The sequence below is a fragment of the Apaloderma vittatum genome, unplaced genomic scaffold, assembly GCF_000703405.1.
Source record: "Apaloderma vittatum isolate BGI_N311 unplaced genomic scaffold, ASM70340v1 scaffold8363, whole genome shotgun sequence".
Lineage (NCBI taxonomy): Eukaryota > Metazoa > Chordata > Aves > Trogoniformes > Trogonidae > Apaloderma > Apaloderma vittatum.
In genome coordinates this window covers 16,442-29,208 of record NW_009707468.1, presented here as the reverse complement: position 1 = coordinate 29,208, position 12,767 = coordinate 16,442, and the positions used below count along the sequence as shown (strand labels likewise).

At 40.3% G+C, this 12,767-nt stretch overlaps 1 protein-coding gene across 1 annotated transcript in view; it reads left to right on the top strand.

The window, feature by feature from the left end:
• CKAP5 (cytoskeleton associated protein 5) overlaps positions 1 to 11,417 on the top strand; it is a gene marked incomplete at its 5' end in the record, with an annotated part of 40,582 nt that extends 29,165 nt beyond the window's left edge. The window contains 13 exons of the mRNA XM_009866207.1: positions 492 to 685; positions 2,658 to 2,830; positions 3,928 to 4,101; positions 4,604 to 4,724; positions 5,438 to 5,617; positions 6,087 to 6,274; positions 6,649 to 6,724; positions 7,522 to 7,710; positions 7,801 to 7,938; positions 8,450 to 8,533; positions 8,620 to 8,779; positions 9,351 to 9,505; positions 10,684 to 11,417. Coding sequence (XP_009864509.1) covers positions 492 to 685; positions 2,658 to 2,830; positions 3,928 to 4,101; positions 4,604 to 4,724; positions 5,438 to 5,617; positions 6,087 to 6,274; positions 6,649 to 6,724; positions 7,522 to 7,710; positions 7,801 to 7,938; positions 8,450 to 8,533; positions 8,620 to 8,779; positions 9,351 to 9,505; positions 10,684 to 10,938 — 2,087 coding nt within the window. The remainder of the gene's footprint in view (positions 1 to 491; positions 686 to 2,657; positions 2,831 to 3,927; positions 4,102 to 4,603; positions 4,725 to 5,437; positions 5,618 to 6,086; positions 6,275 to 6,648; positions 6,725 to 7,521; positions 7,711 to 7,800; positions 7,939 to 8,449; positions 8,534 to 8,619; positions 8,780 to 9,350; positions 9,506 to 10,683) is intronic.
• Between the last annotated feature and the right edge of the window lie 1,350 nt (positions 11,418 to 12,767).

Sequence of the window (12,767 nt, the reverse complement as noted above, 5' to 3'; positions counted from 1 at the left end):
CAAGTGACTAAAGGAGTCAGTCGGATGAAAACTTCGGAAAGAAATGTCTCTACACGCTGTACATGTGTCTCAGCTTTATAGTAGAAATTATTTTTGGTATGGTGTGTATGTTTGGAACAACTCCCCGGTCACCTTGCAAATAATCTTATCCCGATATAACCAGAAAGTTAAATTATATACATAGTGCAGCATTGCAAGCTAATAACTGTGTAAGCAACTTAGATGTGAAATTAACTGTGACATTCCTCATAGATAGTAATGGGAAATATTTGAAGGGTGTAGGGATGATTGACAGCTTTTAGATTCTCTCTGTGTGAAGTAGTCTGAACCTTTGGTTTACTATTCATCCCATAAGTCACCTGGAGTATATCTCTCATCAGCATTGTGATTGATGTTTCTCTGTGTTCAAGTTGTGTAACACAGGAGTTGGGAGGGGTTTCTTCCCAGCAGCTTTAAACTCGAATGTGCACGTGTTTGTTTTCTTCCTTTAGAATGCCTGGAAGAGCTTGGATGTCTGGTTGAATCGTATGGCATGAATGTATGCCAGCCAACTCCAGGGAAAGCCTTAAAAGAAATGGCAACTCATATCGGTGACAGGGACAACACTGTGCGCAACGCTGCGCTGAACACCATTGTGACTGTCTATAATGTCCATGGTGATCAAGTGTTCAAGCTGATTGGAAACGTGAGTGTAACTGGAAATAAGACTTTTAAATTATTTTTTTTTTATTTACTTCTTACCCTTTTGTAGGAGATAAGCACTGTTTTGCTTGTGGTTGGTCACAGTACATGTTGCTTTCGGTGTCGGGAGAGTTTTGTAGTGTGGAAAATAACTTGCTACACCATAGATCCTCTAATGATTATCTGGTTAATTCCAGATTGTGGAATACATAACCTGAGCGTCCATGAATGAAAAACATTACTGGAAGAAATGAGAAAAAACCACTGATTGCTCTGGGAATTAATTTGTTTATAAACATTAACTTGCTTTATAGTCAACTGTGTAGGTAACTCTTGTGATTTTAGAGTGGTGTTTGGATAACTTATTTGGCCATGAAAGACAAGTTGTTGGGGCTCCATCAAGTACTCTTGGTGCTGCTTTTTTTTCTTGGTTTCTTTCTTTTTTTTTTGGTGCCTGCTTTGCAGTTGAAGTCTGGCAAGTTTGGTTTGTTTGCTTTATCTTATTGCACTCCATTGCTGAAAGTCTATGTCAGTACTGTCTTGTTTTGTATTGCTCCTGATTTGTTCTCTGGAAATCATACTTAGCCATGTCATCTAAAACACAGTAAAAGTTAAAGGTGGCAAAACTTAGTTTGCAGTCTCCAGCAGAGGGAATGTAGTTCACTGTGTTGTCTACAACTAATGTGTGTAATGGATTAAGTATGCTGAATTCTAACCTGAATTGAGAGCTGTTAGACCTTTTTTTTTCCTGTTCTGTTCTCTGAATTTGTGGTCTTGGTAACATTTTTAGCAGCGCTTAAACTGATTGGAATGCAATAGATATATTAATGCCTGCAAGAAGTTTTTGTTATATGCCATAGTGCCTATATAAGCTTCTGGATGGATATTATGGCTGATTTGTGGAGTATGATAAGTAGGGAAGCAAGGCTACGTCTTCTTTTGGTTTCTATTTTTTTCTTTCTAGCTACCTGAAATGTTGAAATTTAGTATGACTTTTATTTTCTTATGGTAACCATCTCTGTGAGAATTAATGTTGCATCTTCATTAACATTTTAGATTCCAGTCTTAACTGTTGTTCAGAGTGCAGTCTGCCTCTTCCTCGGTGTTGCAGAGTCCATTTGCTTTTGTATTTTCAAGAACAGAACTGTAGCACCAGAAGCATTTAATCCCTTTGAATCATGACTTTCTCAGCTTCTCTATGATCCATCTAGTCCCAAAATGTATGGCTTTTCAGGAAGGTTTCCAAATCATAGGGATGCTGGAGAGTGCTTCCCACAAAATTGTCACAGCTACTTTTGTTCAAAGGTAGCTACTGGAAACCTTTGGTCCCTGTAGGTAAGCAGATAAATATGATTCTTTCCACTACATGAGTTAGAGCGTTCAGTTGTGTTCAGGTTGAACTGTGAGGATATTGAATGGTTCAGCTTAACTGCTGGAAGGACTCTGGCTTCTGTGGCAGGGTCTGTGGTGTTAAATCATTGCCCGAGCGCCTAATAGGGGATGTAGATAGGTACATGGGGTTTTTTGTTTTGGTTAGGGTGCTGGAAGGACTCTGGCTTCTGTGGCAGGGTCCGTGGTGTTAAATCGTTGCCCAAGCGCCTAATAGGGGATGTAGAAAGGTGCATGGGGGTTTTTTTGTTTTGGTTAGCGGTTTTTTGCAGCAACACAAGCAACAATTAAAAACACATGATAGTAGCATAATTTGAATTCAAGTTTCCTTGTTTCTTGGAGATTATGTAGGCTAGGAATATCTGTGTTCCATATTACAGCTCGTCAGTATGACTTAATTAGCTCCTGAAGTAGCATCTGGCAGTCCAGAGGGGGCCCTATTTGCTACTGGATGGTAGAACTGACAATTGCTACCTCTGGTATTAGCTAACTCCAGTCTGCAGTAGTAAGTGGTATAACTCTTGGAGGTGACCAAGATTTCTAAAATCTGTACAGCTCAAATTGAGTCAAAGTGTCGTGTGTTACAGCTTTCTGAGAAAGACATGAGCATGCTGGAGGAGAGAATAAAACGGTCAGCCAAGAGACCATCTGCTGCTCCAGTGAGACAGGCAGAGGAGAAACCTCAGCGGACTCAAAACATCAGCGCTAATGCTGGCATGCTGCGGAAGGGACCAGCTGAGGATATGTCCTCCAAACTCAAGTGTGTAATGTTATGGTTTATAGACTGCAAAGTGTCTGTGCTATTATCATGTCTGGCGTTGTTATTTTTTTTAGTTCCTGTATCATCATCTTTGCATGTTGTGAAAATTGGCCAGATAATACAGTGCAAAAATGTGTGAAACTTTTTTTTGTCTTGTCTGTCTTGAAATCTTTCTAAATGGTCTTGTGCCTTTTTTCACTGCTTCTCCATGGACAGAATTATGTATCGCACTTATAGGATGTAAGTACTGCCCACTAACTCCTTGGTAGCAAGGCTCTTGTGCCTTTCAATTTCTATCCTGGTCATCACTTCCGCAGGGTGACAGGTTTTACCATGGCCAGTTCTAGGTCTCTGACTTAAATAAAAGAAAGAGGCAAAAAATAAGGGTTTCTGCCACGGTGGCTGTGGTTCAGACTGCAGGCAAATGTGGCATTTCCACATTAAGGAGCTGTTAGAAATATTGGCAGAACTTCCTATGTGTTACATTAAATTTGGTGTTGATTGGACTCGGTTCTCACTTTATTAGGGCAGATGTACAGCACTGAACTGGATGGGCATGTGTGAATAATAGAGCCTGGGGCAACACTAGCAGGAAAAAAAAGCTCAACAACTATTCTTTGCCACCTGCTCATTACCTTGGAATAAAACTCTCAGTTGAGATCTGTGTGTAAGAACACTTCCTTGAAAAAGCAAATACATAGCACAAGTCATCAGGGGTGCTGGGAATCATAGGTTCAAAAAAAAAAAAATAAAAGCAAAAAGCTGTTCATTAACTCTAGTGCTGTGTTCCATTAAATACTGCTTTAAACTGTGCTAGGTATCTCTCAAAACCAAGCGAAGCATACCTGTCACAGATGCAGGGGGTCTGTGGTGGGTTATAAGAGAAACTAGGAAGGCAAGTAATTAGCAGCTGGCCTACAAAACCTTGTTTTACTAATGGCTAGGGGAGAGGCAAAAGTGGTTATTAGGGGGCTTGAATAACATCAGAACTTCAAAATCTGTGCTCTTATGAGAGCTTTAGGGCTACCAGTGGATGCTAGTGCTAGTGCTTTCCTCTTGTGTATGCATAATAAACTGCTCTCTCCTGGTTTCTGTAGCCAAAATCGCAACATGGGTAGTCACTCTGAGACAGCGCATACAGTCCCGCGGGAATTTCAGCTGGATCTGGATGAAATCGAAAATGACAACGGTACTGTGAGATGTGAGATGCCAGCACTCGTACAGCACAAACTAGATGACATCTTTGAGCCAGTCTTGATTCCTGAGCCCAAGTGAGTCTCATTTTAAATCCTAAGTGAAACCAGTAGGGCTACTTAAAAACCCGTTTGAGAAGCTGAATTGATAATTTCTACATTAAGACTTGTTTATGCAAGAAAGTAATGCCAGCTAATGGGAAGAGATGCAAGAGCAGTGGTGTTCTGTACTGTTCTGGAATCTGGAGAGAAGTTACTTCTAATGAAAAAAATGAGTTCTGCTGATGTGTTTTTATAGAAAAAGGGTTATGAGTTTGTAATTACATCATTAGTGTCTTCACAAGTAGTGCAATAGACACGTTAAAAGGAATGCTTACTTCCTTGAGTATCCTCTGTGAAGACTAAAGTCCTTTTTCTTTGCAAACTGTTATTGAAATATAGCGATTCAGTGTAAATCAAAGCTATCTCTCCAGAGAGTTCTGGTTTTGAATTCTGGTTTTGAATTAATTCTGGGAATTAATTCTGGTTTTGAATTAATTCTGGTTTTGAATTCTGGTTTTGTTTTTTTCCAACTGTTTAGAATCCGTGCTGTGTCCCCACACTTTGATGACATGCACAGTAACACAGCTTCTACTATCAACTTTGTCATTTCCCAAGTAGCCAGTGGTGACATCAATACGAGCATCCAGGCTCTGGCACAGGTGAGCGAATTAGGGTGGCACTGACACAGGTGAGCAAATTAGGGTGGCACCCAACCACACTGTGTTTGCCTGCGAGGGTGATGAGTTGCACTGTGGCGGAGCAGTCATGTCGGGTGACATGGGCTCTGCTCAGAATCTCCCTGATGACAAAACAAAGTGCACAGGGGCCATCTGACTCGCTTCAGCAATAGAAATTCTGCGTGGATGATGTGGAATAGACTCTTAACACAGAAACAGTATAAAAGAAAAAAAAAGCTTCTCTGTTTGGCAAGTATCTGTGCTATGAATTTGGAAAGGCCAGTTAAGACAGTGAGACTTAACTTTTAAATGGAAACTGGTTTACGGATTCTCAGCAAAATAATTGTCTTCCCTCATAGGTTTTACGTATTTCTAGTGTGACTTTAACTATTTAGAAGTATTTAATCCAAAAGATTTCATAAAGCTGTTAATTGCAGACTCCATTATGCAGTGTTTCATGTTTTCATTTGTTTAGGATTGCAATTGAAAGGTCAATAGTTGTATTGGATTGCATTGAGACCAGCAATAGAAACCTGTGGCTACTGCTCTCAGGTGAAAGCTCAGAATTTGCCAAGTGCCTTGGCAAGTGTATTGGTCAGGGCCAGATCTCTTTCTAGAAAGATTTTGAAATACAATTCATTTGCACTGTTTGTATTATGTTGACTTTACTTGGGTGTTTTGTTTTTAAATCTTAGATTGATGAGGTTCTCAGACAGGAGGACAAAGCAGAAGCTATGTCTGGCCACATCGACCAATTCCTAATAGCTACGTTTATGCAGCTTCGGCTCATCTACAATACACACATGGCAGATGAGAAGCTAGACAAAGATGACATAGTGAAACTTTACAGCTGTATTATTGGGAGCATGATCTCGGTAAGGCTTTGCCCTAAAAGTTAAGGGGAAAAGAGGGAATAATTTCTGTGCAGAAGTCACAGGAGAGTGGAATGTCTGTCTTGTACCTAGCTTGGCTTACTATCAAATCTCATTTATAGGTTTTTTTTCTGATTATCCTCTCACTAATGTACCTTTTAGAGGGAATGGGGAATGATAAATTGGGGAAGGGAAGAGGGTCTGTTTGTTACTTCTGCAGTATGCAGCCATTCTAACCCTTTATTGAGCTCTGTTTTATTATTCCTTACCTTTTGAGTGCTGAGTTGGTGGCCTAAGTGTTTTCAGAAGTCACTCAGTAGAAAAAACTTTCTTGCTAGTTGCATTTTTCTTGTCTAATGTTTCAAGGCACAGGGGGATGTTAAGTGGTTTGACAGTGTAGTGAGAGTAAAGAAATTCCTGTATTAAAGCATTGCATGCAGGGAAAACTTCTAACATTGTCTTTGATTCGTAGCTGTTTCAGATAGAGAGTCTGGCTCGAGAGGCCTCCACTGGTGTTCTGAAGGACCTAATGCATGGTCTTATTACATTAATGCTGGATTCTCGGGTTGAAGACCTGGAGGAGGGTGAGCAGGTCATCCGATCAGTCAACCTTTTGGTAGTGAAAGTTCTGGAGAAGTCTGACCAGACCAACATCTTGAGGTATGTAGTGAAAATTGCACAATTACTGCTTCTCTTCACCCATTCTTGTGTGTTACTTGAAGGGTGACCGAGTTTGTTAGTGATTCTATAAGCAAAGAATTACGTCTGTAGCTAATAAAGGTCATCAGAGTGATCAAAACTTGACTGCACAAGTTAAATGAAGCAGCTTAGTATGATTCTGTATGCTCTGTAATTAAGCATTAGCAGCTCTTAAACTCTTGTAACATACTAGAAAAAAAGAAATAACCGTTATACGTGACATGAGCTACTGGACTAAATGCAATTTTATGATGTGATGTTTTGTGGGGCGTTGGCATCTTTTTTGTGTCTGTAGCACTTTTCATGTGTAACTGTTACAAATTTATTCCTTTTAGTGCTCTGCTTGTTTTGCTCCAAGACAGTCTGCTAGCAACAGCCAGCTCTCCTAAGTTTTCAGAACTTGTCATGAAGGTGAGCCTGTAGTAGTGGTTTCGAACTTAATTGGTTTACGTGAATAGACTTAACTGAACAAAAAAAAAATAGTCTTTGGGGTTTTTTTAAATTGGTGACTGTAACTTGAAATATTTCTTATAACTATAATCTTCTAATTACATCTTACATACAATGACTTCATATATTCCAGGAGGGAGCTTAACACCTGCTAGTAGTTTATAGAAGCTTGCTTACGCTAATACGAACTCCATACAGAGGTGTGCAATCAACTGCTGACTTTTTTTGCTTGGACACAGCACTGTACTGTGGATTCAGACAGTCCTAGGCTGGAGCTGGCTTGTATTTTCATTTCTAAGAAAGTGAACACGCAAATGTCTGCGTGTAAAGCCTGAGTGTGATCTTTTTTTATAACACAACACCCTTTTGTAACTGGCATGATTTAAAGACAACTTAGGTGTTCTAAATGAGGTTAAACCTAAAGAACTTATGCTGTATGAGGGTGTACATAGCATATATATATATATATATTATCTGCTGAAATTTCTTCACATCAAGCATTCAATCTCCTGTTATTGGTAGAGAAGTCAGCGCTACTTTTGTGCATCAGCTCTAAAGAAGAATCTGGATGCGACGCGGCTTGTTATAAAGAGAAAGTATGGACCAAAACAAAGATAGCTTGAGCAGACAGATACGATGTGTGTCTGTATGTGGCAACAGAGCAAAGTGGCTCAATAATAGTTTTGTGTAATCTCTCCTCGTGTAATTAAATGCTGCTTCCTTGAGTTGTATTGCTTTAAGTCAGCCTCTCATTCCAGTGTCTGTGGAGAATGGTGCGCCTCCTTCCGGAAACCATTAATAGCATTAATCTGGATCGGATTCTACTGGATATCCACATTTTCATGAAGGTCTTTCCCAAAGAGAAGCTGAAACAATGTAAGAGTGAGTTTCCTATAAGGACACTGAAGACTCTGCTTCACACCCTGTGCAAGCTGAAAGGGCCCAAGGTCAGAGCAGTCACTAGTTAAGCACTTTTAAAGCTGCTTTTTTTTTTCGTTTTTCTTTTTTTTTTTTTAATCTCTTTTTTGTCCTTTTAGATCTTAGATCATTTAACAATGATAGACAACAAAAACGAGTCTGAGCTGGAGGCTCACCTGTGTAGAGTAGTGAAGCACTCTATGGACCAGACTGGAAGCAAAACGGATAAGGATACAGAAAAAGGGGCTTCTCGCATAGTAAGTAATGTAAATATGTTGGTAGGAAGAGGGAATGTAAGACAATTTAAGAAACAAACTTAACTTTGTGATTGTGGAATGGGACGTAGCAGTTGCCTTTCCAACTTGCAACTAAGGTTAGAAATGCTCTTCTAGTTTTGCTTTTTTTTATGACTGTTCTGGAAACTTGCAGTGTGTTTCTGTTATGACCTGAATATTCCGTGTATATCCCAGGGTGCAGTGCTCTCCAGGATATTCAGGTGTGCTTAATAGGTTTTATACTGCCCAATACTGCATTTGATTTACTAACAGTTAACCAGAAGTTTTAAACTGGCTTCTCAAGAGTCCTACAGCTTGATGATGTCTCATTCTGGGTAAACAGTGGCTATGTAAACCTTGAAGCGAGTAGGTTTTTCTTCATTTTGGAAGCTCTGTATCCAGCTAGCAGCTCTGAGGGCACTACTGGTTCATCTACCTTCCCTCACTTTTATTCACTTTGTTTCAGAAGTCTCCTATTTATTTATTTGTTTAGGAGGAAAAGGCTTCAAAGGCCAAAGTTAATGATATTTTGGCAGAAATATTTAAGAAGATTGGCTCCAAGGAGAACACTAAGGAGGTAAGAGCTCCCTTCCTACAAAACAGAGGGTACTGGAATGGTGTATGCAGCAGTTGTAGTAATGCACAGGAACTCTTCCCTCTCAGGGTCTGGCAGAGCTGTATGAATACAAAAAAAAATACTCTGATGCAGACATTGAGCCCTTCCTGAAAAACTCCTCTCAGTTCTTCCAGAGCTATGTGGAAAGAGGCCTCCGGCTGATAGAAACAGAACGGGAGGGGAAAGGACGCATTGCTGCTTCTACAGGTATGTATTAGAGCAAAAATTATTGATTTATGAGAAGCGGAGATGTCAGAAAAGCGAACCTTTCTACATGCCTTCCAGAAATCTCTATTTCAGATTGAATTAGAAGCAGCAGCTTGAAGTTACTTAAATGAGAGGTAAAGAGGGGTTGGAATTAGTGGCGAGATGTCTCCCCAGAACTACAACTAAACTTAGAAGAGGATAGAAGACTCCAGATATTTCTAATCCTGCCAGTGCTGAGTTCTTTCTGTTGGATGTCATGGTTACTGCTGATTCACATCAGCATCTTCCTTTCACCCCACTGTTGTCTTCAGCCTCAGCACTACTTCTGGAGCTGCTCTGCTGTCACTTCTTAAATGTCTTAATTTCTTTTCTTGGTTTTCAGTTGTCACTCTTGCAAGGAAATGAAAGGGCTGAAACACCTGTACTGAAAAAAGCAAATAGCTTGGTAGATTGTAGGTTGCTTGATTTTTCATCCCTCGCATCTTCTTTCAAGGAACTGATCAAGAGGCTTACACTTCTCGATGTTTTTAATCTCTCTTTTTTTGTTTTTTTTCCTCCTCCCCACCTCCAGGAATTTCTCCTCAGATGGAAGGAACGTGTGTTCCTGCTTCTACCCACACTATATCTTCATCTATAGGAAACACAAATGGGGAGGAAGTGGGCCCTTCAGTTTACTTGGAAAGATTAAAAATCCTCAGGCAGCGTTGTGGCCTTGACAACGCAAAGGTATTGTATTTGACAACACTTGTAAATCCTGAGCGGAGGCACTTTATTTGCGTGGGTTTTTAAGAATGCAGATGATTTTTTTTTTTTCTGTACAAGAGGCAGATTCCAATTAGAATTGATGATCTTTTGTTACACTGCATGTCCTAGCTGTTCGCTGCATGTCACCATGCCTAGTATTAAATGGCTTTAAACTCATCATTTGGCCAAGTACACTTACGTTTCAGTCCACTCTGCAGCGCTGGTGTACATGCAGGTTGTTTAGACAGCCTGTAATTTGGTATCTTCCCTTGCCACAGTTGATTCTTAGAAAGGTTCAAATAACTACTGTTCTTGAAAGATTAACATATATTGACCTCTGAACAGAATGATGTGAAAACTCTAGATCCTTCTGCTCTGAACCAACCATAAGAACTGAATGAAGGGTTTTTATTAAGTTCTATATATTTGGAGTATATGGATACTGGGGCACAGAAATGCTGAATGAGCATAGTATGGGAAACCTGTTGGCCAAATTTTCTAGCAGTTTGGTAATCTCTGTGTTCAGAATCTAGTGCCAGTTACTGAAGTTTGTGTTCAGCCACATGAGAAGAGATGTTGGCTCTAGGAATAGTCATTCAGGCACGTCACTTCTAATCTTAAACACAAACTTATATATCGGCTCACAGCTCTGTGGAGGAGAAATACTTCCTATATGATAATAACAAGGTGAAAGTATCGATTGGTAGAATAGTGAATTAATGTTTTAAGTCTTTGGCGGGGTGGATCTTGCCAATCATTCCAAGTTTCCTCTTCTCATTCACCCACAAAGCTTGTTGGCTGTTGATGCTGAACATAGGCATGGACTCTTGTGGTATTAGAATTCAGGCTGTTCCAGCCTGCAGCTGGCCATCTCAGTAAAACACTGATCTGCCATGGTGTTTCGATCTTTAAAGATTCTATTTCCCTTGTGCCCCTACTGACATTAAGCTAAACGTGAACTACTTAAATGATAGGAGTTGAGTGCTGTAGTCAGCTTTACATGGTTCTGACTTTAGCAGCTGACTATATTGCTCCAGATCGTCTGTGTTGTATTGCCTCTTCCTTTCCCTGTTTTTAGTGTTTCCTGTGAAGATAAACTGTTAATTATACTTTGTACTTCTGTGGCTTTTGCTACTATCTGTGACTTTCTCCTCCCCTAGCAGGAAGACAGACCACCTCTGACATCTCTGCTTTCTAAACCAGCACTCCCTACAGTTGCATCCTCTACAGATATGCTTCACAGTAAGCTCTCCCAGCTCCGTGAGTCACGGGAGCAGTACCAACATCTGGACCTGGACTCCAATCAGACTCATTCCTCTGGCATTGGAACTACCCTGGCTTCACCCTCTTCTGCAGCAGCTAATATCGATGACTTGAAAAAAAGATTGGAGAGAATAAAAAGCAGTCGCAAGTAGAGATGCAAAAGAGACAGCATTGCTGTTCCTTGGGCTGTCTTCAGCTTTAGTTTACTAAACTAGAAGTCTTCATAGTAAAATGGCCTCGTTCAGGCCTAATGTATACAAACTGGTTTATGTATAATACAGTGGATTTTGGGAGGTCGAGTCATTGTGCACAAGTATTTGTACATAATCTGCTTCTTGGTGAGCATCTCTGACAATAGAAGGCTGTCTGTGTATTAGTTTAGTGTACAGACCTGTCAACAACCATCCTCTTGCTCAGACTAGTTTCTCATAACTTGTTTGGTTTTTTTATTTGTAAAATTGTCTTTAAGATCTTTTCCTAGTTCTTAACTCTTAGAAGAACTTTAGTGATTTCGCTTTTAATTTTGTGAATTCTTCTCCATGTAATCCTTGAACTGTTGATTCTGTATGGACACATGGCATGAAGTAACTAATTTAAGTGTCTTTTGTAAATAAAGTTTGCATTAACTATACCAGCCTCTGTAGGAACAGCAGTGACACTGCTGGTTAGAGAAGTCACTTTCTATTCCTGAATGTTAGTGACTGGGCATCTAGAAACTGAACTAAGCTATTCTTGACATGAGCATTGGGGTTTGGATATATTGTAAGAAAGATGAGTGAATATATATTGTCTGTGGGTGCAATCCTGAGACTTTGCACTCTTAGATCTTTAAGCGGTAGTGCATTTTTCATATAGTTGCTTTTTTTGTTTTGGAATATGCTTCTGTATCTTGAGTAAGTTGAGCATATTTAGTTTGCTGAAATGCTTATTTTAAATTACCTGGTCCTTGTGATGCCTTTACCCAGATTATGCATAGTCCCATCTGTGTACAAATGCTTTCTTGCATTTGAGGGAGCCTGCTGCTTTTGATACGGAATAGATCGGCAGTGATGTACAGTCAGTGGACTCATTTATCCTGAACTCCCTTGGTTAAGCGCTCTTCCTTGTGCAGGTAGACCTCACCACCACGTTCTTGTTGCCCTTAAACATCAGAAGTCAGCAAACTCTACTGTTTTGTATGACTAAGACACCTGGTAGTGCTAGTCTGCGAAAGCTGTAGCCACTGCTTGGTTTGTTGGGTTTTTTTAAGAGTGTCTTCTGATTTAGCCTTTTTCAGAAGCTTTGAGTATGAAGGTTAAACGTAACACTGTGTAGCCTTTCTGGCCCTGTTATCTCTAGCGAGGTGGTGTGTCTTCACCTTACTCCTGCACTTTCATGTGAGAGCTGGTTGTGAAGCATAAATTGCACATCTGTTCCGTAGCTGGAACAGAGTTATTGAGGAGTTGGTCAGGCAGGCTTTAAATAGCACACTTCTGCTCTGGATTTTAATCTGTTCCTTGTAATTGCTGCTTCTGTTGTTTGCTCTGTGGACCAGCAGTCTCTGCATTAGGGCCATTACTGAAACTATCTCGCCTGATTGCAGTAAAAATGTGACTTTAAATTAGTACCTGTACAACAGATCTATGCCAGAGCTTCTGCAAAGGGCTGAAATCTTCCTTTTACAGGCCCTCTAGGCTGGGGTTGCAGTTGACATAATACTGCTTGGTGCTTATGGTGAGTTTGTATACTGTGCTAGCAGGCGACTTGCGAGCGTTCTCCATCCTGCGTTAATTGACATGATGCCGTTCCTTGCTCCCCCACCTCGATTTAGTAGTCGCAGTCTCCTCTCCTAACCTGAAGTGAGCATGCACTTCCTTGTGTTACAGAGCTATATGACAAGTGGAGGTTTGGCCCTTGTTGGTGAGTGCTGAAGTTTTGGGTGCTCAAACTGAGGCTGTTTGTGAATAGTTTGTGTTGGCTGGCACTACAGTTACTGCCACTA